Raw genomic sequence first — 25,020 nt, 5'->3', positions numbered from 1 at the left:
GCCCATCAGCGTCTCGGCCAATGTCATGCCAATGCATCTCTTTCCTTCTTTCAAGCCTTGAGCAACTTCAATCAGACGAATGCTAGATCCGCTAAAGCCCGGGGCAAGCAAAAAGTGAGGTAGTATGCACAAGCAAAGGGCGTGTTGCCGAAAACCTTGCCAATAATGGTCGCCGCGGTTACCGGCATCAGAAAAGCGGTGAATCAAGCCAAGGATATCCAGTTCCCCGTTGCAAATCAGAGACCGAGCATCGTGCTTGGTGAGCCCACACATCTGTCCTAAAGCTTGGGCGTAACCAAAGCGAAGCTGAGACAAAATCTCTTCATGGCGCTTGGATTCCATCAAAACTTGAAAATCTTCGAAGGTCGGACACATCTCTTGCCTGCCGAAGCTAAAGACGTGTGTTACCGGATTCCAAAACCTCGCCGCGGCATGAAGGAACAGAATGTGCAGCGAAGTGTGGCTCAGCGTGAATAGTGCGTTCAAGCCGAAACCCCGGAAGTTCAACTTTTCCGAGCCATCTGGAGAAGCAATCCAAGCTGTGAGATTTTGGGTAAGAAATGCTTCCATTTTGGTGCAAAACTAAGATGAAATGAGAGAACCACGAGACTAGAGTTTTTAAAGAGGATAAGGCACTGTTCGGAGGACAAGTGTCAAAAATTTGGTGGTTGCCAAGCTAGGTGGCCGGCCGGCCACCTTTTCTGGCAGGCCGACCACCCCTCTCCCCTCCAGTGCAAAAAGCTAGTCGGCCAGCTCCCTTAGGTGGTCGGCCATCAAGAGGAGGGTGGCTTTGGTCTTGTTCTAGCCTCTATTTTGGATGCATTCCGTCACCCAGATCGTCCGAAATGTATTTGTTTATCGAATTGTTGTTTAGTCTTGCTTATCGAGTTGTTGTTTTGCCTATCGAGTTATTGTTTTGCTTATCGAGTTGTTGTTTTGTTTGTCAAGTTGTCAAGTTCACCAAGTTGTTAAGCTTTGTCGAGTTGACGAGTTTTGTGTATTGAGTCGTTACTCTTTGTTTATCAACGTTGTTGTGTCTTGCTTATCGAGTTGTAAACTTGCTAAGGTTCTGTCCTTTCTTAGTAAGTTAAGTTGCTTTGATTGTTGCGTCGGCTCACTACCTGGCTTGGCAATTTTCAATGCACGATTTCCATTCAATCTCATTTTTGTGCAAAATAATGCGATGCGATGCAAGAACATAAAATACAACACTTTTTTGAACAAAAGCTATTTCATTCCATCATGCTTCCTTTGTTACAACATTTTACAATAAGGGTACAAGTTTTACAGAAAATAAAACTGCCTAATAATGTACAATGTGCTACAACTACTAGTAAAAAAGGCAAATAAAGCAGGAACATCTGTGCTCTCAAGCACAGAAGTAAGAGGCCCTCTTCGTCCTCTTCTGCAGAACAACCTCAGCACCATCATCGCCATCTGAGTCAGAGCTGTCATCCTCGAGGTCCTCCTCGGCATCATCTCCGCGCTCAGAACCAAACTCAGAGTCATCCTCTCTGCCAGCAGATATCTCTGACTGACGATGCGCGGACTCCTTCTCCTCACTGGACTCCTCCTCAATGATATGTGCTCGGTGCCCACGTCGTCTGCGAGACGACTCCCCTCTCCCGGCTCCTCGAGAAGGCCTAGATGGCCCAGCTCCTCCGGAAGGCCCAGATGGCCCGGCCTGTGGTCCGGTATATATCGGAGGCATCTGAAAAGAAAGAGTGCAATTTGAATACATCAGCCAAAATATGTATATCAGATGTACAGATAAAAAGCTACATGGAGTGGATATATGCAAATATAATACATGGATGTTGTGTGTGTCAGATGTGCTCTCCGCATACAGTCGGTCAATCAATGCAGTGAAATGTTCAAATTCAGCATGTCATCAGAAATATGATAAATGCAAGAAAACTGAACAGTACCGAGACGCCCATGATGGACAGCTGCGCCTCTCTCTGCAAGACCATGCCTTCGAGCGAGGCCACTAACCCGAGTAACCCCTCAGCATACTCTGTGGTAGGATGCAGATGCAAGTGTAAATCATCAGTGAATGAATGAATGTCTAAGTATCTGAGTGATAAAGCAAAGCTGTAAAACATACCGGTGGTGAGTCGGGGTCTCTGGTGTATGGATGATCTGGCGTAGGAGGCTCTAGCGGAATTGGGTAGGAAGCCCCGTATCTCCATCCCGTCAACTCAGTCGGGATACCTGGCCATCCGGCATCATGATAAGTCGGGGGAATCGGGGGGACCAGTCCAGCCCCACCTCTGGATGTGCCAGCCCTACCGGCCGAAGGAATGTCTCCAGCTCGGGTGTAACTAGAAGACGGCATGCCGATAGACCTCCTCGAGGGAGTACGAACACCTGTCAATGGAGGCATCAAGTAGGTGTGACGGTAGGTCGCGTACTTCCCGTCCTCCAAATACAACAGTGCATCAATGCCCAGCCTGGCATCAATGACACCCTGGGGAGTAAGCCTATCAGTGAGCCACATATCGTCTGGGGGTGCTGAATGGAAACTCGGCTCAAGGAAGCCCATAGTCTGACGAAGAAAGCGTTCCCTCAGGAACCAGGCCCTACCAACTGGCCCCTCGAACAAGATCCTATACCGGGAGGAGGCCCATCCACCGGCAAACTAGAATCGGAGATCCTCACCCAGAGGCGCCCAAGGCTGCCATAAGATCTGCAGATAGCCAATGCATAAGCCGATTAGAAATCGCAAATGTCCAAAATGAATCAAAGATGAACACATAAAGAACTGAGAGTTCTGACATACCTCAGTTGCCCGCACAGTGTCAAAATACTACCGCAGGTAAGGGAGAGTCTCCCGGGGCCGTGACCGGTACTGGCCCTCGAAGACGAGCGAATAAGGGGTCATGAGAGGGGCCTCCACCTCAAGCTCCGGGGCTAGCGTCAGAAAGTACGCGAAGACCCATAACTATGGAAAACAGGGCAAAAGCCATCAGAATACAGAATGCTGAGTGCAGAATCTGAATACAGAATGCTGAGAGCAGAATATAAGTACAGAATGTAAAGTGTGTCGTGTGTGCAATGTACAGATAATGAAAGGCAGAAATGTGAATCAAGAGGGCAGAAGGTACCTCCCAGGCTCTCCAATAGCCGCCGACTATGTTCCCCCGCCCGCGGGAGGTCGCACTCATATAGCAATAAAGGGTAGCCATGCTGGCACCACTCCAGTCATACTGACTAACCTGTGTGAGGTCTACCAGGGCACTCAACAAATATAGCCCAACGGTGTTCCCCCTGTCGGCGAATAGCATGGTCCCGAAGAAGAACATCAAAAACCCGCGGGTGTACTGCACAATCTCCTCAAGAGTCTCGGGCTCAGTCCCTCTGAACTGTGTAGAGAACCAAGTATATCGGACTCGGCCCGAAGATCGGTCGACTGGTGGGCGGGTTCCCAACAGATGAATCCAGGCAGCCTCCCACTCGCCTATGTCCTCGTCGTAAGGAATCGCCCAGCCTCCCACGTCAAGGCCCGTCAACACGGCAAAGTCAAATGGGGTCATGGTCATGTCCCCGGCGGCTGAGAAATGGAAGGAGTTGGTGGTGTCCCATCATCTCTCCACCAAGGCGCCCGTCAATGTCCGGCTAGTTGGATGACGAGATATCCCGGTACAAAAGGTCCTGAATCCTGCCAGATCAACCCAATCGCGGACAGCCTCCGGGAGCTCCGCGTACCAATCTCTCGCAGCAATAGAACCGTATCCCTGCGTCACGCGGGAGGATGTCTGCATTCATAACGAACACATGTATTCAGTTTCAGAATGGAATAAATAAACTGTATGCAAATAAAGGAAATGTGCTGTGTGCAAATCAAATCAACTTTCAATTAAATGTGGGCTGCATGTTCACAATAAAATTTGGGCTGCGTGTTCAGATTTCAGAAATTTAAAGTTTGGGCTGCGTGTTCAACTTTCAATCAAATGTGGGCTACGTGTTCACCATCAAATTTGGGCTGCATGTTCAGATTTTAGAAATTTAAAATGTGGGCTGCGTGTTCACCATCGAATTTGGTCTGCGTGTTCAGATTTCAGAAATTTAAAGTTTGGGCTGCATGTTCAACTTTCAATTAAATGTGGGCTACGTGTTCACCATCAAGTTTGGGCTGCGTGTTCAACTTTCAATTAAATGTGGGCTGCGTGTTCAGATTTCAGAAATTTAAAATGTGGGCTGCGTGTTCACCATCGAATTTGGGCTGCGTGTTCAGATTTCAGAAATTTAAAGTTTGAGCTGCGTGTTCAACTTTCAATTAAATGTGGGCTGCGTGTTCACAATCAAATTTGGGCTGCGTGTTCAGATTTTAGAAATTTAAAGTTTGGACTGCGTGTTTAACTTTCAATCAAATGTAGGCTGCGTGTTCACCATCAAATTTGGGCTGCGTGTTCAGATTTCAGAAATTTAAAGTTTGGGCTGCGTGTTCAACTTTCAATCAAATGTGGGCTGCGTGTTCACCATCAAATTTGGGCTGTGTGTTCAGATTTCGGAAATTTAAAGTTTGGGCTGCGTGTTCAACTTTCAATTAAATGTGGGCTGCGTGTTCACCATCAAATTTGGGCTGTGTGTTCAGATTTTGGAAATTTAAAGTTTGGGCTGCGTGTTCAGATTTCAGAAATTTAAAATGTGGGCTGCGTGTTCACCATCAAATTCGGGCTGCGTGTTCAGATTTCAGAAAATTTAAAGTTTGGGCTGCGTATTCAACTTTCAATCAAATGTGGGCTGCGTGTTCACAATCAAATTTGGGCTGTGTGTTCAGATTTCAGAGATTCAAGTGATTGAGCCATGTGTTCAAGACGGAGTATTATGTTATACACTAAGCGTGCAGAAAAAGTTGTGTGCTAAAATGAGCAGAAGCATGGCATGCGAATGTGTTCAGAACGAGCAATAGGCATACATAACATGAAATGCAAGGAAAATGCAGAATTAAGGCAGGAAATGTAAAAAAGTGAAGTACATACCTCTCGCGCCTCATGAGAGAGATGAGACTCCGGCTCCCGCAATAGCAGGTCTACAGGAGCTCGAGGGTCGAAGTCGGTAAAATGATAAAAAATCGTCCGAGGGAGGATATGAGTCGAAGGATCGTACCTCTCGGGGATAAAAGGGCGAACCCTCAGATGCAAAGACATGATGTCAGGCTCGCCTCCAGCGCCTGGAGAACCTCCGCCGTGGGGAATTGACCTGCCATTTCAAGAAATCTGCCAAAAAGGAGCAAAAATGAGCCAAAATTGGAAAAAGTCAACAACAGTCAACTCTCGGGAAATGAAAAAGTCAACAAAAGTCAACTCCCGAGAAAATCTTCCAAATATTGAGACAAACTTACCTCAAGTGGTGAAAATGAGAAAAGAAGCTCCGAAATCAAATTTTAATCGGTTCAAAGTGAAAAGAATGAAAGTTTTGGCGAAACAACTTGGCGTGGGGTGTTGGAAAACGCGTATAAAGCGCAGATCTGAGAAAGAAAATGGTCTAGGAAGGAGGAGAAGGCAGTTTCGGAGGTGAAGTTATGAGCAAAAGGTGTTTGGCTTTGTATATTTAAAGAAATGAGAGCAAAAGGACCAAACTGCCCTGGATTTGGGCTAGGTGGTCAGCCGGCCACCTTTTCTGGTAGGCTGACCACCCCTTGCACTCCAACCTAGTCGGTGGCCTCCCCTGGACTCCAAACCTAGTCGGTGGTGTTCCCAAGGTGGTCTCCAAGGTCTCTGCAAATTTTGGTGATGATTGGAGTCCCCGGGACCCGAGAAAGTACAAGAAAAGTGCACTTTTCGTCACGAAATTCCTCCGCGGGAACTCCAACTCCAACTTTCGATGCATGTTTCATCGTCACTCGTCAAGAGAAAGATGTATCCTTTTTGAGTATGCTGTGACCCTTCCGGGAGGTAAATCGGAGGTCGCAATTAAATCGCACTCGTCAAAACTTGCATTTCTTTGCTCGTTGTTTCGTGCCAAACATGCATTCGAATTTGCACTTATCTTGCATTGTTATGCACGTCACTTGCATTCTCATGCATACTACTTGCATTGTTGTGCACGTTTCATTGGTATTGTTATACCCTCACGCTTAACTTGCGTTGTTACGCTCGTATCTCTCGCATTGCGATGCACTTTCCCATCAACATCCTGTTTGTCTGCATTCGATGTAATGTTGAACATGTGTTGCTAACTATGTTGTACTTGTTGAGTTTCTTCCTCTTTCAGGCACGATATTGTATGTACGGTTCCTTTGAAGTTGGCGTGACCAGACGAATCGCGCAGGTATTGTATTTTCTCCGTGTGAGACGTGACGAGAATCGAACAATTCTCCACATCCTTAAACTGCATGAAATGTAGTTGTTGCTTTGCATTCTTGCTTAAAACTGTTGCGTGTGCGTTTCATTACAGCTTGCTGCTTTGCATGATCATGAGTTATATCTGGCTTTGTGCATATCATTTTGCATTTTGCCCCTGCCTGTGGGCATGCCTGCGGGCACATCTTTGTTATCTTGTATGTTTGTCTAAGTCTTCGGCCTTGTCAAAAATGGGTCGTCTCTAGGCTTTGACATTCACTCCCGTCACGTGTGACATCCGAGTTCTGTCAAAGAGGGGCAACTGTAGACACCTCATTTTGACCGACCTTTAGACTCAGACGTCACCAGTTGAGCGCTCGATGATGTTGCATATTGTGCTCATTCTGAGGTTTCAGAGTCTCGGCCGCGAGCCTTGCCTCCGGACTTTGGGGCTCTTTTGTGCTTTGCCTCGGTTTGCGAATCAGGTTCTGTTTTCTCCATTTTCTCTTCTTGAAGGGAGGGAGAGGTCTCGTAGACCATCTCTCAGTGGCCGTAGGCTACGTTTCGTGGTCGTAGGCCATTTTTCCCGTTTGGAGCCCGGTTTTCAGTTTTCGGAGCCGTCGGCCGTGTGCCTCGGTTCGGGACCGCTTAAATACCTCCGTTTGCTCCGATTTTTGGCACACATCTTATTTCCTCCCTTTAGAGGAACACTATGGCCCAGGAGACCACCTTCGTGGTCATACGCCGCTTCCGATGCCTAACAGCCTGTTTTCGAGGCCCCGAACCGCGCGTTTTGGCCCCCGAACCTTCGTTTTGCATCCGTTTTGGTCCATTTTTGGTAGGGACCCTATTTTCATTGTTAGGGAGGTGATAGGATGGTGGCCGGCCACCTATTCCCTTGAAAAGCCAGTTTTCTCATTTTCTCTCTTCAAAAGTTAGTTTTTCTGACAGAAAGCTGGTTTTTCCTACTTTTGAGCCACATTTTCTGGCTTTTCATACCACCATTGTGATCTACTCATCTGGAAGGCCACCTTTCTGGGTAGGTCGACCAGCAATTTTGCTTGAACCTTTTGACCCCTGGTCGGCTGACCAGGGGGAGTGGTCAGCCGACCACTTGAACTGGCCGGCCTGCTTATTGCTTTTCCCCTCTTTGAGTGTAATCCAGCTGTGCCAACTGGAGATCATTTGGTGCATCCTCCATACATGTGTATGGAGGATCTTTGAAGCTTCCAAGAGAAGCTTTGGCCTCTCTTCTCTATAAGAGAGGCCCTCCTCTTCATCTCAGCTGGTTAGACACTTTTGCTTAAGGCTCATCACCTCCTACCTCCATTGCTACTATTCCAAGCTCCAAAACCCTAACTTCCTTGGTCCATTTACACTACAACCCATAGCACCACACCACCATCATCCATTCCAGCCCCTTGGAAGTCATTTGCAGAGGTTGAAAGCTCATTTTTTTGGACCAAAGGCTGCTGGAAAGTTAGGCTACAAAGGTAAGCTCCTATTCTCCCCATTTTTGGGCTTCGTCCTGAACTAAAAAAAGTCTTATTTTGAGCTCATCTTCATGTTTGATTAAGGACTTTTCTCTGTTTGAAGTCTTCTACTCCCCCTTTGTGCTTTATCCCTCTTTTGAGACTTATTTTGCATGATATATTAGCCTTATTTTTGAGCATTTCTGGGCTTCGCGCCAAACTGTGAAGTACTTTATTTTGAGCTCCTCTTCAACTTTGTTGAGGGCTCTTTACTATTTGAGGCCATCTACTACCCCTTTCCCTTTATCTCTCTTTTAGGGCTATTTTTGCATCATATTTTAGCCTTACTTGTGAGCATATTCGAGATTTGCCATAAACTATAAAGTATCTTTTTCTGAGCCCCTCTTTAACTTTGTTGAAGGGATCTTTGCTGTTTGAGGCCTTTTTCTGCCCTGTTTGTTCAATCTCTCTTTTAGGGCTGTTTTTGCATGATACATTAGCCTTATTTGTGAGCCATTTTAGACCTTGACCTAAACTGAAAAAAATCTTGTTTTGATATCATCTTTATATTTGATTAAGGTCTATTCTCTGTTTGGGGTCATCTTCCCCTATGCATGCTTCATTCCTTCATGATTAAGGCTATGCATTAGAGCACTTGCATTGGCCATGGTTTGGCCTTTTAGCCACTGAAATCCAGTGGATTTTCAGTGGCTTTGACACATTTTTGAGGGCCAAAACGTACTCCGAGTGACGGAACGTGTCTCAATTCCCTGTCGTCGACACTCCGGATTACCCATGATGGAGTTTAGGTCTTGTTGTGTTTTCATGTGCATTCATTTCATATTGAGTCGTGCAATTCGACTCCTCGACCATCATGTATCGATATGCGTGATTGATGGCACGAGGATCGAGGACTACACTCTCTGAAGAGTAGTCATGCATACATATGTGAAATACTTTGCCATGCCCCTTTGTTGCTCTTTGTTGTAGTAAATTAGAAATCAGCGGCCTTCTGGAGCGTTGCGCAATCTTCCGAAAACAATTGCAAACAGAGGCAAACCGGGACATCGTAATGGATTTCTGCGCAAAGCAACTCAAGCATACATCATTCATCATTCGGAATAAGAGCTGAGGTAATCCGTGGATTTGCGTGTCATTTACTGCTTTCCTAGATTAACTTGTTAATTAATTAGGATTTTGTACTTATTCGGACTGTTGTATTTATTCGGACTGTATATTATTTATTCAGACCCTCTGGCGAGGGCAATGTTGTAATAAGTGTGCGTGCGTGTGATGTATGTCTTCCAACCCCACGTCTTTCTCCCTTTTATTTACCAGCTTACGATGGTTAGATTAGGGCATGTTTCAATTAGCATACAGTATGATAGCATGTTTGCATTCATTCATCTGTCTTGCATGCACCGGGCTCGGCGCATCATACTAATTGCATTGTATTTCAATTCCGAGTTGAATACTTGTTAGTTGTAGCATTTCGTATGCCATCTTTAGAATAGCCGAGCCTATTGTAGTTGCATTTTGCATGTGTTGCATTAGGCATTTCTGTATAGTTAAGATCATGCATGGATTTCTAACATAGCTTCTGTTTTGGCTTGGAGTACTCGGTAAGTTTTATGCTTTAGCATCCTTGCATGCATGTGAGTGACTGCCATGATAGCATGCTTACTATGAGGCTATGTGCTTATATGATATACCTGCCTGAATGCCTGTGGGTGAAGGTTGGGTTATTTGAATTGGAATAATTCATTAATTATGAGTTTTAAAGCCCACTAGATAGTGGCAAAATCATATTTTTCTAAGCCCACCTGAGGGTGGCAAATCCATATTTTAGCCTACTTGTGGATAGCACCATCAAACCATTTTCAAAATAAACAAACATGAAATGTTTTGTTTCAATTCAGGCGACCCAGTCTATACTTGTATGCTGTGCGCATCACATAGTAAATCTAGGCTAATAACCGGAATAAGAACGCATAATGATTTCAAAACTAGATATCATGGTTAGTAGAGGCTGTTCTTTGATCGGGCGAGCGGGGGTGCTCACGAAGTGACCTTCCCCAATCGTACCCAAGTTTCCGAGCCAAGGCAACTTTAGTGATGACGGACACGTGGCCTTAGGCAACGAGTCAGGGTTTCCTAAATTTCCCCAAAATAAAACATTTAGGTGGCGACTCTGTATCTGGCAAAGCAGTCCATGTTTGGTACTTCTTTACAAAAAAATCTGTTTTCAAAAACGATTTGCCGGATTTGGACTCTTTGGTTCAGATTAAGAACTGTGACATTGGAGTCCGAACTGTAGTAAGCCCAAAACGGACAGGACGGGACCTCATCCTTCCAGGGCGTTCGGGGACATCCACAATTGTCTAGCGAAATGATAGGCGTATTGTCCAATTCACATAAGGGCCGAGCTGATTTTTGCTCGCCCAATTGGGATGTTGGCGTCATGACCAACTTAAATGAAATATTGGTGCTTTGCCCAATGTAAAGGCCGAGCTGATTTTGCTCTGCCAAAATGAAATGTTGGTGTTTTGTCCAACTGATAAAGGCCGAGTTGATTTTGCTCGGCCACATTGAAATATTGGCGTTTTGCCCAATTTGCAGGTTAAGCTGATTTTGCTCGGCCGAAATCAAACGTTGGTGGTTTGTCCAACTCCCCTCAGCACCGAGCTGATTCTTACCCACCCAAATACAAGACTTGAAGTGATGTCAAAGCCAGAGCGGTCGAGGTGATTCCCGCACGTCCGAAATAAATTGGTTAGGTGTTTTCAAAACCGTAAAGGCCGAGCTGATTTATGCTCGCCCTGCTATGAATGTTCGCGCTTAGCCCAATTTAGGACCGAGCTGATTTTGCTCGACCAGATGCAAGTGTCTAGGTTCATCCGAAACCTAAAAGAGCCGAGCTACTAGTATGTTTCGCGAACATTTAAGTCGAAGCAATTCTGATTTTAGCTCGGCGTATTGCGCAGCAAAGCCGACCTACCAGTTTTAGCTCGGCCGGATGCAATTCTGATTAAAGTTTGAATAAAGAAATTTTGCACGTATCAAACGCACAGAAATAGAAGATAAACGAGCAAAAGTTCAAATTTCATTGATCAAGGAAATTACATTACAAAATCTGGGGCCTAGCCTGGTTATATTCAAAAAAGAAAGAAAAGAAACAAAAACAAAGCACAAAAAATACACATTAATCTAGCTCGAGGTCAACCGTCTGCTTGGCGACCTCAACCGTTTGCTCGGGCAACTTCTGAGTGAGCAAAAACGGATGTAGAGGAGGCAAAGGGGCAATAACGGCAGCAATGGCAGAAGTTGGGAGGTCTTGAGAGCTAGGGTTTTGGAGCTCGTGGTTGGAGATGAACAGTGGGGGGTGTTTGACCTCTTGTTTGTGTATAAAAGTGGTGGGAAAGCCAATGGGCAACAGTCGTTTGAATTTCACGCATGAAAAGACAGTTGTAGGGCTGCACGTCACCAATGGCGTGAGGCCACGTGGCACCGCGAGGGCAGCTTTGTCAGTACGGCTGTACGATCCTCGACAAGACTACTGGAGCAATGACCGACCAAATAGGATGGCTCGGCAACGGCTTTGAAGCCGATCACGCTCAGCTTGGTACTGGCACAACTCAGGGACTGTTAGCTCGGTCATGGTGGTAACCCTAATCACGATTAGCTCGGATGGGATTAAGGGGCAATTGAGAGGGAGATTTGCTCCGGACTGGTACGACCGACCTACGTTAACGTCGATTAGGATGGATCTCACGGGAGCAGACCGGTTTTCTCAATTTGTGCAGTTCTTCGGCCTGATCTACACAGATGGGGTAATTTGACCGACCAGGCATGGTCCAGGGCCTCGTTAGGCCGTGCCATGGCTGAACATTCGGCTGGGCACGCAGTGGCATGACGCAACCGAGCTAAGGACGGCCCAGACTAGACTGAGGACGGGGCGAGGGTCGACATGCCCCGAGGCTGGTCAGCCAGGATAGACCGGTCCCACGCAGCTCGGCCATGAGCATCATACTTTTGCTTCTTTCCAAGGGATAGGTCGGCGAGACACAGCTCGATTGTGTTGCTTGTGTTGGCGACCCTCCAACAGGGGTAGGTCGGTCGAGGTACTCAAGCGAAGTGTACCACCTGGGCCAATGGCATGAGGGAGGGGAAATCTGCCCCAGGCACGCGTCAATACCGTTTGGCAGTTCTGCATGTACTGGTTGGAGGATTTGGCCTTTACACGTGTAAGGTGGTGAGAGACAAGCACTGCCACCTGTCCATGGAATGACAGCAGAGGTAGTGCGCGCACAATCCTGAGGCGGCAAAGGAATGGAAGATGAACGTTAGAGGTATGCAACTTTGAGCGATTCTCTCTTTCAAACAGCCTTCTTCTTCCTTAAGTGATCTGACTTGATCGTCGGAGGGTCTATCCGGCAAATCATCGCCGGACAGCTCACCGTTTCTGTTTTGTCAGGATAGACGCTGTCACTAGAAGCTTAAGTCCAAGGAGTAAGGAAAGCGCTGGATATTTCGCCCCCATTCAACCACCATTCCTGATAGGCATATGGGCGGCGCCATCTAAATCAAGTGTTGTGGCCATTAAATCAATCTAGTGTTGGAAGATGGTTAAAAGAAGAATAACAATACTATGTATCATGAAGAATTTTTCATGAAAATAATTATGAAAGATTTGTGACCTTTAGATTATTAGAATAAAGCACTGCACACTAATCAAGATAATCTAAGGGTCACAAATCTTTCATAATCATTTTCATGAAATTTTTTTCATGATTCCTAACATTTCCCAAAGAAGAAAATGCTGTAGAGAAGGGATGGCTGGCCTTGTTCAGTTTAAATGCCATAGACCTCGAAGAGAGAGAGAGAGAGAGAGAGAGAGTTGGGATATACGGTGGGAATCCAATTCATATATACGGTTGTGAATGCTCTACATAAACAAACAACATTCGACTCTTCCTAAGAGGAGAATTGTACTAAAAAGGCTTTGTTGTACTTTTGTCACACCTTCCCTCCAAAAACAATCCTTTATGGCCCCGTTTAGAATGGAGGAGTTTTATAGTGAGGGGATTAAGTAAAATTGTGTTTGTTTTGATGATAGTTGTTAGTGTAGGAATTGTTAAATTATTTTTATATAAAATAATAAAACAAATAAAAAATATAAAAAATTAAACATTAATATTTATAAAAAAAATTCAGTATATAACAAATAAAAAAAATAAAAAAATTTCTAATCCCCTCACTATTTTTCTAATATCATCTCCCCAACCTCCATCTCAATCCCCTCCCCAATGTCCATCTATATCACCTCCACCATCATAATCTCCTTCCCAACTCTACAAATAAACACAACATTAAATAATACCTCCACCATCCTAATCCCCTCCTATCTACTTAACCCAAAACAAACGGGTCCTATTGGTCCATGTGGCATTCGTTACACAAAATCCCTATCTCGAGTAATTATTTTATACTCCTAAGACACGATATTAGTTGTGCACCGCTCAATAACAAATAACTATATGCTTACATGATTAAAAACAAATAAAAGAAAATGGTGAATAGATCACAAAGCACCATTGTTCGGCGCACAATCACGTGGAATTCTAAATTCGTGAAAATTCCTATCTCGAGAAAAAATTTAATGTAACAGGATGATATATCATGAACACATAACATCACTATTCAATAATAGATCACCATACAAAATTAGTAAATTTAACTATTTGATTGTAAATACTACGTACCTAAATACAATTCAATAACTCTCACTTCTATATATAGTGTGGCATGTCGGAATAGTTATTTATTATCGAATGGTGATATAGTGATCGATGATGACATGATATCACCATTACACTAAATATTTACTCACCAACCCCAGTTTTTATTAGTTGTCTGGTCCATTTTTAGAGTCTAAAATGAAATCACACATTTTATATTTTTCATTCAAATTTGTCCTTCAAAAGCCCTTACCATATATCATTAACCCCCTTAATTTATTCATGATGGAGCTTCCACCATTATCATTACCATAACCATAACCTTCACATATCTCTCTCATAGAGAATTCATCCCGGCAGCTGCATTACAGAGAACCTCATGTCTACCACTTCTATCTTGTCCATATCTCATACCTTTCTGTTCAACCAGAGCAAAAGATCATTTTTCACCTTTTTCCTTCTCTCTCCTACCCTTAATGATAGATATATTAATTGCATAATCGTTCCAAACCCAGATCGAAACATATCAGGGGAAAAAAAAAAAAACTCAACTGTGTCACCGGCCAACGACTATGCTATTTATGAGCTCTTCCAACCAACTTACCCGCACGACAGCTTAGCAAACTCTACTCAAGCTTTTGGGGAATTCAAATCCACATAATGTCATTTTCGTATACAAAAAACTTCCTGTGGGGATGTATTTTCTAAATACCAAGACGTGGCATGGTGACGCTGACGTGTCAGCCGAGGTGCCACGTGTCATGGTAGTTATGCCAAGGTTATCTTTGGCGAGGCCGAGGTGATCTCCGAAGATATCGGAATCCGAGATAGGCGGATAAATGGATAAGGGGCAAGAGTCCTAGGTAAAAAAGAAGACTTTGCTAAGATAAGGATAAAGCTCTTAGGGAGTTTATCTTTATCTCTTGAAGAGTCCAAAGTTGACATTGAATTGGAGTCCATAGAAGTTAGGCTTCTAGTGGGACTTGGATTGAGTAAACTATAAAAGAGAGGCACCCCCGTTGGTCTAACGTACGCAGTTTTATGCTTAAGCTTGTGAGTTTAGCACTTGATTATCTTTGAGAGATATACTAACTTGATCGTCGGAGTGCCCCCGGGTGGAAGAGCCACCGCCGAAGCCTTTTCTTTCTGTTACAGGTTTGCTGAAGCCATCTATTCTGCCAGTGCTCTCCAGCTGATTACTAGGCGGGCAGTGTGGTCAGAAAATTACCCACACAATTTGGCACCGTCTGTGGGAACTTAGAAGAATAGATGGCCAGTGACGGACAGAGGGAAAACAATGGGGGCGACACTCCTACTGGGAGTGGCAGACCAATTGATCTTGACTTTGAAGGAGACAACCACAACACAGAAACTCATGGCCAGGGCCACAGAGAGAAAACGTCGACCAGGAGGGCAACACTTCAAAAAAGACAGACCAAGGCAAGTACTATAACGAAGATAACCTTCAGGTACGGAGGGATGAGGAAGTAAAAGACTTGGCAAACAAGTTGGCGGACCTACAGTCGGTCGTCAACTTTATGATGCAAAATAATGTCATGCAGCCACCATACCCGCTGCAGGATACACCGATGCCAGCAACCAATGCCCAGAAGGGAGGAAGAGGGATAATCTCCGAAGTCCCTCAGCACACCAGGAGCGGAAGGCACTCACACCGACCTTCTAGGGAAGTCGGACGAGAGGAGCTGAGGCAAGAAGAGTCCCAAAGGACACATCGAATGAAGGATCCAGGGCCCAAAGAACATCGGCATGTTCAAGGGCAGGCACTCTGCTTTGACACAACCCATGGAGAAAGATCGAAACGGGCCCACCACGAGGCCGAAAGTAGTGTGCCAAAAAGATTGAAGTCCAGAGATAGTCGAGCTCCAGGTAGGAGTAAGGAAGACTTGAGGGATTACCTCAAAAGGAGGCAGCAGAATATTGAAGCCGAGGTGACATCCCTAGTTAAGCCGAGAACACCGTTCTCGGTGGAACTGGACAAATTCGAAGCACCAAAGAGATTCAGTATGCCGAGATTCCAAATTTATGATGGTAAGTCAAATCCCAACTTTCATGTTGGACTATACCTAAATTCCATGGCGTTATATAGTGAGAACGAGCCATTGCTCTGCAAAGTATTCCCCTCATCCTTTAGGAAAATTGCATCCGATTGGTTCCATAAACTACCGAAGGGAAGCGTAAAGATGTGGGAAGGCCTGGCCGAGATGTTTGTGGCCAGGTTTGTAACGAACAAACTACAGCCCTTGAGGGTCGACGCCCTGATGGCTTTAAGAATCACCAAGGAAGAAGGCCTTAGGGCCTACGCGAAGAGGTACTACGAGGTATTCAATCGAATACCCGGATGCAACCAAGAAGTGGCGGTCGTGTCTTTCAAGAATGGCCTGAAAGATGACTACCCACTACGGAAGTCTTTGGCAAAAACATTTCCAAAAAGCATGGAAGAACTCATGGCGAGAATCGAGAAGTACGCTAGAGCCAAGGAAGATACGTCGGGAAACAAAGAGATAAAGCAGGAGAAGGGAAACGGCTCGCCGAAGCGAGGCCGAGGTAGCAATGGGCCGACCAAACAAGAAACAGAATTGAAGGGTAAACAGGCAGTGACGACGGTGTTCCGAATCCCTATCCATAAAGTCCTAGATCAAACACGAAACCAGTCCTATTTCAGGACACCAGCAAGAGCACCAGGGGAATTTATGGGAAGAAACGTTGGTAGGCGCTGTGCTTACCACAATGAAGAAGGACACCAAACTCAGGGTTGCAGAGCCTTAAAAGCACACTTAGAAGATCTGGTAAGGCAAGGCCATCTGCGGGACCTTGTTGATGAGGCTAGGACAAGAGAAGAACAGGCAAGATTGCCTCAAGCACCTGCAGCTCCGCCTCCCCCAGCACAACAACCACAGGCAGGGGGACCACGGGTGGTTAATGTCATCCACTCAAGAGTGAGCGAAAACGACATTCGGGGAGAAACCCAAAGAGTAAAACACCTGCAGTACGTAAACCAGGTCGGACACAAAAGACCTCGGCCTGAAGAAAGCCAAGGACCGATGATAACCTTCACTGAAGCCGACCTAGAGATGGTCCAAGCATCCGCATAATGATGCCTTGGTAGTATCCCTCCAGGTTGGGGAATGCCACGTAAAACGCATCCTAATAGATCAAGACAGCTCTTGTGACATCATGTACGTCAAATGTTACAAGGAGCTGGGCCTTCATCTTGACGACCTGGAACAATCCAGCAACCCTATGGTCGACTTCAATGGAACGCCGACATGGCCACTAGGCGTAGCAAGCGTGGAAGTACAAGCTGGTACTAAAAAGATCAAGACAGAATTTATGGTGATTGACACACCCTTGCCATATAACATCATCTTGGGAAGACCATGGTTGCATACAATGGGGGCAGTTCCCTCAACACTGCATTAACTACTACGGTTCCCAACAGAGCATGGGATTGAAGAAGTCAGAGGAGATCAACTGCAGGCAAAAACTTGCTCCATGGCAGCAATGAAGACTACTTGCAGCATTCGAAAGCCAAAAGAGGCAGAGATTGAAGACGAGGACATGGAGGTCCTAGATGATGTCGGCAAGGAGCCAACCGAAAAGAGTGAAGAGACACTAAAGAAAATCCTTGTCCAGGAGGGCGACGAAGAACGCTTCTTTCTTCTCGGTTCAGGCTTAGCCAAAGAAGAGGAAAGAGAACTGGAAGATTTTTTGAGAGCCAACATTGAGGTGTTCGCCTGGACACCTTATGAAATGCCTGGCATTGACCCTGAGATCACTTGCCACAGACTGAATGTCGACAGGTCGGCAAAACCTGTGATTCAACGAGCCAGAAGACTGACGTTGATGCATGTCGAAGCAGTAGAAGAAGAAGTAGACAAACTTCTGGAGGCCAGGGCCATCCGAGAAGTTCACTACCCGACATGGCTGTCCAACACAATAGTAGTGAAAAAGAAGAAGGGCAAATGGAGGGTCTGTGTAGACTTTACCAGCCTCAACAAAGCCTGCCCCAAAGACAACTTTCCTCTGCCCAAGATTGACCAGCTAGTAGATGCAACTTCAGGGCACGAAAGGATGAGTTTTTTGGATACATACAGAAGGTACCACCAGATTGCCATGTACCCTCCAGACGAGGAGAATACCGCATTCATCACCCCTAAAGGCTTGTACTGTTACAAGGTAATGCCTTTTGGGTTGAAAAACGCAGGAGCAACTTACCAAAAGTTAGTAACAAAGATGTTCAAGCACCTGATTGGCAAAACAGTAGAAGTCTACATCGATGACATGGTCGTGAAGACCAAGGAATCTCAGGGTCATCTTGCCGACCTAAAAGAGGTCTTTGATATACTCAAAACATACCGGCTCTGACTCAACGCATCAAAGTGCGCATTTGGAGTTGGATCAGGTAAGTTTTTAGGGTATCTGGTAACAAGAAAAGGCATTGAGGCCAGCCCAGACCAAATCAAGGCCATCCTAGAGCTGAAGAGCCCGACGTCAGCAAAACAGGTTCAGATGCTTACTGGAAGGGCCGCAGCCCTAAACAGATTCATTAGCAGAAGCTCAGATAAGTGCAGACCCTTCTTCAACTTGGTGAAAAAAGCCACAGACTTTCTGTGGACAGAAGAATACGAAGCCGCTTTGACCGACCTGAAGAAGTACTTGACCACAACTCTGGTTCTTTCCAATCCAGAACCAGGGGAAGAACTATATTTGTACTTGGCAGTTTCAGAACACGCAGTCAGTGCAGTACTAATCCGAGAAGAAAAGGGGGAGCAAAAGGCGGTTTACTATGTAAGCAAAAACTTGGCGAGCGCAGAAACAAGGTATCTACCACTGGAGAAATTAATGCTAGCCTTATTAATGGCTTCAAAGAAGTTGAACCATTACTTTCAGGCGCATAAAATTGTGGTCTTAACAGAGCACCCACTGAAGTCTTTGTTGCAGCAAGGAGACTTAACAGGAAGGATAGCAAGATGGGCAGTAGCCCTGGGCCAGTATGACCTGGAGTTCAGGCCGAGAACAGCAATTAAAGGCCAAGTTTTGGCCGACTTCGTGGCAGAATTCATGCCCGAAACCATTGAACATCGGGCTCCGTTGAGCCAGGATGAGCATTGTCCCAACAAGCAAGGAAAATCCCAGCCAAAGGCAAAAGAGCAAAGGAAGGAAAAACTTAGACCCTGCAGTATCTACATCGGCGGCTCATTCAGACTGTTTGTCAATGGAAGTTCGAACCGACAAGGAGCGGGGGCAGGAGTACTGCTGATATCTCCAGATGGAGAAATTATAGAACAATCCATCCGTTTAGGGTTCAAAGCCTCAAACAATGAAGCGGAATACGAAGCATTAATTGCAGGGCTAAAACTGGCAGCAGCAGCAGAAGCAGATGAGGTAATAGTTTTTTGTGATTCACAACTCATTGTTAACCAGTCAACAGGTGAATTTACAGCCAGGGACGAAAGGATGTCGGCATATGCAAAAGAGGTCATCAGATTGGCAGCCCTATTTCAGAACTGCTGACTACTCCAAGTTAGCCGAGATGACAACACCCACGCCGACGCGTTGGCTAACCTGGCAAGTTCAATGCAGACTGGAAAAACAAGGACAATTATGATCGACTATATGTCGAGCCCGAGCATAGAAGTAGAAAACACAGAGCAGCAAGCAATGTGTGTGGACATGGGGGCCAAGCTGGATGGATGCAATTGTTGCATTCCTGAAAGAAGGAAAGCTGCCAGAAGATCGTAAGGAGGCACACAAAGTCAGACTGAAATCGGCAAGATTCTGTCTGACAGAAGATGGACACCTCTACAGAAGGTCCTTCACTTGACCACTTTTAAGGTGCGTACACCCTTTACAGGTTGAAGATTTCCTATATGAAATTCATGAAGGAATTTGTGGAAGCCATACTGGGGGTAGATCATTAGCCCACAGGGCCATTACCCAGGGGTATTGGTGGCCCTACATGCAAAAGGATGCTGAAGCCTACATAAAGAAGTGTGAACAATGCCAAAGGTTTGCACCTTTGATACATCAGCCAACTGCTGACCTAAACCCAGTATCCAGCCCTTGGCCGTTTGCCCAATGGGGCATGGAACTTGTTGGGCAACTTCCCCAGGCAACTGGGTAGAGAAAATACCTGCTGGTGGCAACAGATTACTTTACGAAGTGGATAGAGGCAGAACCTCTTGCCAAAATCCAAGATGTGGACGTCAAGAACTTTATATAGAGAAACATCATCACCAGATTTGGCATTCCAAGAGCAATAGTTGCCGACAACGGAACACAGTTTGACAGCAAACTCATCAAAAACTTTTGTGCCAAATTCAAGATCAAGAATTACTTTTCAACACCAAGTTTGTCCCAAAGTAATGGTCAAGCAGAAGCATCCAACACAGTAATTTTGGATGGAATAAAGAAGAGGCTGCAAGCAGCAAAAGGAAAGTGGGTAGACGAGTTGCCCAACGTGCTTTGGGCATATCGGACTACGCCGAGAAGATCAACAGGGGAATCCCCCTTTGCCATGGCTTATGGCATAGAAGCTGTCATCCCATTGGAGATCGGCATCCTAGGGATCAGGACCCAGGGAGTAGAGAATGGCACCAATGACATACTCTTAGCCTGAGATCTGGATCTTCTGGAAGAACGAAGAGAAAAAGCTGCAATACAGCTCGCAGTTTACCAGCAACAGCTTGCTAAAGCTTACAACAAGAAGGTCAATCCAAGAGATTTTCAAGTCGGCGACCTAGTCCTGAGAAAAGTCGTCGGCAACAAGAAGGATCCCAGAGAGGGCAAGCTTGGCCCAAACTAGGAAGGACCGTACAGAATTACTTCGGTATTAGGCCATGGAGCTTATCGGCTTGAAGATAACAAGGGAAAAGCACTGCCAAGACCTTGGAACACTTATAATTTGAAATTCTTCTATCATTAGATGTGTACTATTTTTGGCCGATGTCATCAATAAAATCTTTTTCCTTTTCTTTAAAATACATATGATGGATAAAGCAACATATTGGTATTTTTTGAAGACATGAGTAATGAGAACCCAAGTAGAACTCAGGTTCACATTGGGGGCAGAGAGAAGACAGAGACATTTAATTCACTTGTTGAAATTTGTAGCAATTTACAAGTTGGAATTAAGCTGATTCCTTATCTTCACTTGTTGAAATTTGTAGCAATTTACAAGTTGAAGTTAAGCCGAGATTATTCCTTAATTCACTTGTTGAAATTTGTAGCAATTTACAAGTTGGAATTAAGCTGATTCTTTATCTTCACTTGTTGAAATTTGTAGCAATTTACAAGTTGAAGTTAAGCCGAGATTACTATTTCTCTTCACTTGTTGAAATTTGTAGCAATTTAACAAGTTGATCATTGTTATAACTTGAGAAAAATTTACAGTATATGTTAACACTTGTTGAAATTTGCAGCAATTTACAAGTAGGTTAAACCGAGATCACTGTTTAAATACTTGCTGAAACTTGGAAAAAAGTTTGCAAAATTGACATTGAATAGTATATGTTTTACACTTGTTGAAACTTATGAAAAGTTTGCAGGTCAATATCTTGCCGAAGTAAAACTTGTAGTTATTTAACCCGAGATATGTAATCCCGAGAAGATTGCACAAAAGTGGCAAGATATGAAGGGCATGCAAAGTATTCTAAGTATAGAACTATGCAGAAGCAACCAAAGAAAAGATAAAGACAAAGATTCAAGCATTCAAGTATTAAGAAAAGGAAAGCTGAGTTAACATTTACAAAACTGGGAGGCACGTCGGCCATGCAAAAGCTTACATTGTTTAGAAAAAGATAAAGGAAAAACAAAACACAAAACTAAGGGTCTTCTCCTCCAGATTGTTGAATTTGGAGATCTGATACAACCTCGGCCTCTTTCTCTGCCGCTATTTCGGCGTCAATTTCCTGAAGAGTTTGTTCAACAGTCTTAACCTCGGACGGGATGTCGGCTAGAACAGTGTCAGGAACAGCTTCAGGGATAACCTCATCACCTTCTTTATCTTGAGTCAGGTCAAGGACTTGTTCATTCAGAAGAGGGGACTTAGCCCCATCAGCATCCCTTGATTTTCTGACCAAGGCCTCATCCTCTTCCTCATCGGCATCTTCAGACTCAGATTCAGATCCTCTTTCAGGTTGACTTAATGGAGGAGAAGGGGGGAACGGCAGAGGAATAGCATCGGCTTTGCGCAATGGCGAGTCATCTGGGATGTTAAGCTTTTTGGCAAGGGCCATCCAACCGAGGGAGAAGCCCCTGTTGCATGCCTGCCTGACTTGCAGTTTGTATTCCTCAGAGACGTCGGCCATGCCCTGGGCGTAAGCCTTCTCATCAGCTTCTTTAATCTCAGCTTCTTTGGTGGCCAGAGCCTTCTGAAGCTCTTTCTCAGCTTGGACCTTTTTGACCTCAGCCTCTCTCTTCTCGGCCTCGGTAACTTTTTTGATGGCCTCAGGAGACTCGGCCTTTTCTTCGGCTAGGGTTTGGGCTTTGGTGGAAGCCTCAGCCTGGTCTTCCAGTTTTTTCATTTTTAACTGAAGAGTTTTGCTCTCCTTTTTAAGAGCAGAAACCTCCCTCTTCATGTCGGCCAACCTCTCCCTTGTTTCGAAAGCTTGCATGGAAAGGGAGTGGGCATGTTGGATGGCCTGAAAGAACACAAGGCACAAATTGTTACAAAATTTTACAAATTAAGAGAGAGAACAAATTTCAACACAAAGGCACTTACTTGGACAGAGTGTTGCAGCATAAAAGTGTAATTCTCATACTCACTCATCTTGGCGTTTCGCTCAAGATCGCCTGGGAGGAGTAGAGTAGTACTTAGGGCCACGCCGACGTTTATGTCATCAGCACTGTCGCTGGCTAGGACTGGCTTATCTTCCAGAGTAATTTCTGGTCTCCAAGGGACTTTTGGTATTTTGGAACCCGAGGTCGTCGCAGACGATGACCTCGGCTTCTTCAATTGAGTGGACTCTGACGGCTGGGCCTCAGCAGACCTCTTGGCAGAAGCAGAAGCACTCTTTTTACTCTCAGCCAATTGTGAGATGGGCAGAGCATCCTCAGCCTCAACCTCAGTAGCTTTGGCCTTGGGCTGAGCCTTTTTGATTCTTTTTGGCTTAGGTGGGGGCATGGATTGAGCTGGTACAGCATCAACGTCGGCAGGTAGGTCTGCTAAGAGATCAATAGCGACAGGCTTCGGGTGACCCATCTCAACAGTCTTGACAAGACGTCGCCGACGTTTTCTTTCTAGTATTGGGATTAAGTATGGGGCTGAAGTAGATGGCAGATCAGCTGGGTCAGAAGTGGATCCTTGGTCTGCTCGTGATGAAAAGGCGGTTTGAGTTGTGGCAGTAGGAGGAGAAAGGCTTTTCTTCTTTCGTTTAGGAACGTCGGGCAAAGTCGACTTGTACGTCAGAATAAAATTCAGTACCAGTGGGGCCTTGCGCTTTTGGAGTGGCAGATCCAGGAGCTTCTTTAAATCTCTACTGGGAACGTAGGATTGGCGAAAGTCTTTCAGTAACTTACGAACGTCTGCAAGGAGAAACAAACATTAGAAACAGATTAAATATTGAAGACTTGAATAGAAACAACTAAAGTATTGACATTGGGCTCTTACCCTTGCCCTCTTTAATAGTTCGGGGAAGAGGGTAGAGATGGGCGTCCTCGTCTGGGCCAAACTCCCAATTTCCCGAAACAATAACGTAGTCATCTCCAGCCCCCTTGTTGGAGTCTGGGAGGTCAGCTACGATTTTGTATTCTGTCGACCTCGGCTTAAGATAATAAATGAAGCCTTTTTCCTTCAGGCTAAGGGGGCACATGGTATAACAGTACTGAATGTCGGCCAGCGTAATCCTAGCGTTCTCCTGCCTAGCTAAAGCTATGATACCATTGATCACTCGATAAGAGTTTATGGCAAGTTGCATAGGGTTCAACTTGTAAAAGTGAAGAATTTCGCGAAAGAGAATATTAAGTGAGAGCCGGAGTCCGCTCTCAGTAAAAGCTACTATAGGAAAGGGCATTGAATCATCTATGGGCATGATAGAGTCATTATCTTCAGCCAGCCTCAGATGGACATCGGTAGGAATAGAGAACTCCCGCCTAAAGTACTCAAGTTTGGTCGGGGAATCTACCCTATGCCTTCACATACCCATAACGTCGGCCTAAAGACAGAGGGCTAGGTTTCAGAAAGAAGGTGTTCTTAAGGGGTTATCGGGACCTCGGCGAAACCCTAGGTATATGCTGGTAAGGATTGTTTCAGTTTTCTCTAAAAATTGAAGGTTCTACAGACAAAACCCAAAACCTAAATCTATGAAGGCAAAGATTGAAAGCAAGAATTAAAGGCAGAGATCTGGAAAACAACACAGGAAACAAGAAACAAAGAATGACGTTTCAGAATCAAGAACAGAGGTATGGTTTTCAAAAGCATAAAAAACAAGAAATACAGGCTCAAGAACAAAGGCAAAAAAGTATTGAAACAGTACAAGTGTTCAAGACATGAGTGAAATCATGGAATAAATGCGTCCAGACGAACAGTTCAGCAAAATCAAAGGTTTGAAACAAAGCAATAATGACAGCAAGTAAACGAAAGCACATAGAAGAAATTTGGAATAAGAGGAACAGAGGCTTACCAGAACAAATGAAGCCGGAATAAAAGGTCGCCGAGGTAAGGCAACGGTTGCAGACACGACGGAACGACGAAAGCTTCAAAGGGAGGTAAGGCAACGGTTACAGACAAAACCCAAAACCTAAATCTATGAAGGCAAAGATTGAAAGCAAGAATTAAAGGCAGAGATCTGGAAAACAACACAGGAAACAAGAAACATAGAATGACGTTTCAGAATCAAGAACAGAGGTATGGTTTTCAAAAGCATAAAAAACAAGAAATACAGGCTCAAGAACAAAGGCAAAAAAGTATTGAAACAGTACAAGTGTTCAAGACATGAGTGAAATCATGGAATAAATGCGTCCAGACGAACAGTTCAGCAAAATCAAAGGTTTGAAACAAAGCAATAATGACAGCAAGTAAACGAAAGCACATAGAATAAATTTGGAATAAGAGGAACAGAGGCTTACCAGAACAAATGAAGCCGGAATAAAAGGTCGCCGAGGTAAGGCAACGGTTGCAGACACGACGGAACGACGAAAGCTTCAAAGGGAGAATGAAGACGGTTGCAGAGCTTGAAGCTAGAACGATGGCGGATTTGAGAAGGTTTAAGAGAGAGAGAAAGCCAGAAAATCGAAAACAAAAGTAAAGAGACGAAAAGAAAGGGGGAAAAGTTTTGTAAAAAACTTGAAACGGAGACAAAAGCAGGGCATTTATTACGCCTGGAGCAACGCACACGTCAGACGGCGCAGATGGGTGAAATACAACTTTCAGGCGCGTCACAGACACGGGCCAATGAGGATAAAGCACGTGAGTGGAACGGTTGAGAAAAGGTGCATGACAGCTCATGCGCGTGGAGGAGTTCGTTTGAGTTCTTGTTCTTTGATAAAGGCATGTCGGCCTAA

At 45.0% G+C, this 25,020-nt stretch overlaps 1 protein-coding gene across 1 annotated transcript; it reads right to left on the bottom strand.

Annotated features, from left to right (window-relative positions):
- Positions 1-1,242: 1,242 nt before the first annotated feature.
- On the bottom strand, positions 1,243-3,743 carry LOC145807748 (uncharacterized). The gene is made up of 5 exons (XM_082906523.1): positions 3,108-3,743; positions 2,783-2,944; positions 2,108-2,689; positions 1,929-2,017; positions 1,243-1,711 (listed from the first exon to the last, which is right to left on the bottom strand). The coding sequence occupies exons 3-5, from the start codon at positions 2,190-2,192 to the stop codon at positions 1,370-1,372; spliced, it is 516 nt and encodes a 171-aa protein (XP_082762649.1). The 5' UTR covers positions 2,193-2,689; positions 2,783-2,944; positions 3,108-3,743; the 3' UTR covers positions 1,243-1,369.
- Between the last annotated feature and the right edge of the window lie 21,277 nt (positions 3,744-25,020).

This window comes from Camellia sinensis, chromosome 14 (genome assembly GCF_055761805.1).
Source record: "Camellia sinensis isolate YWXY chromosome 14, ASM5576180v1, whole genome shotgun sequence".
Lineage (NCBI taxonomy): Eukaryota > Viridiplantae > Streptophyta > Magnoliopsida > Ericales > Theaceae > Camellia > Camellia sinensis.
The sequence above is the reverse complement of the archived record's forward strand: the minus strand, read 5'-3'. Positions and strand labels throughout refer to the sequence as shown.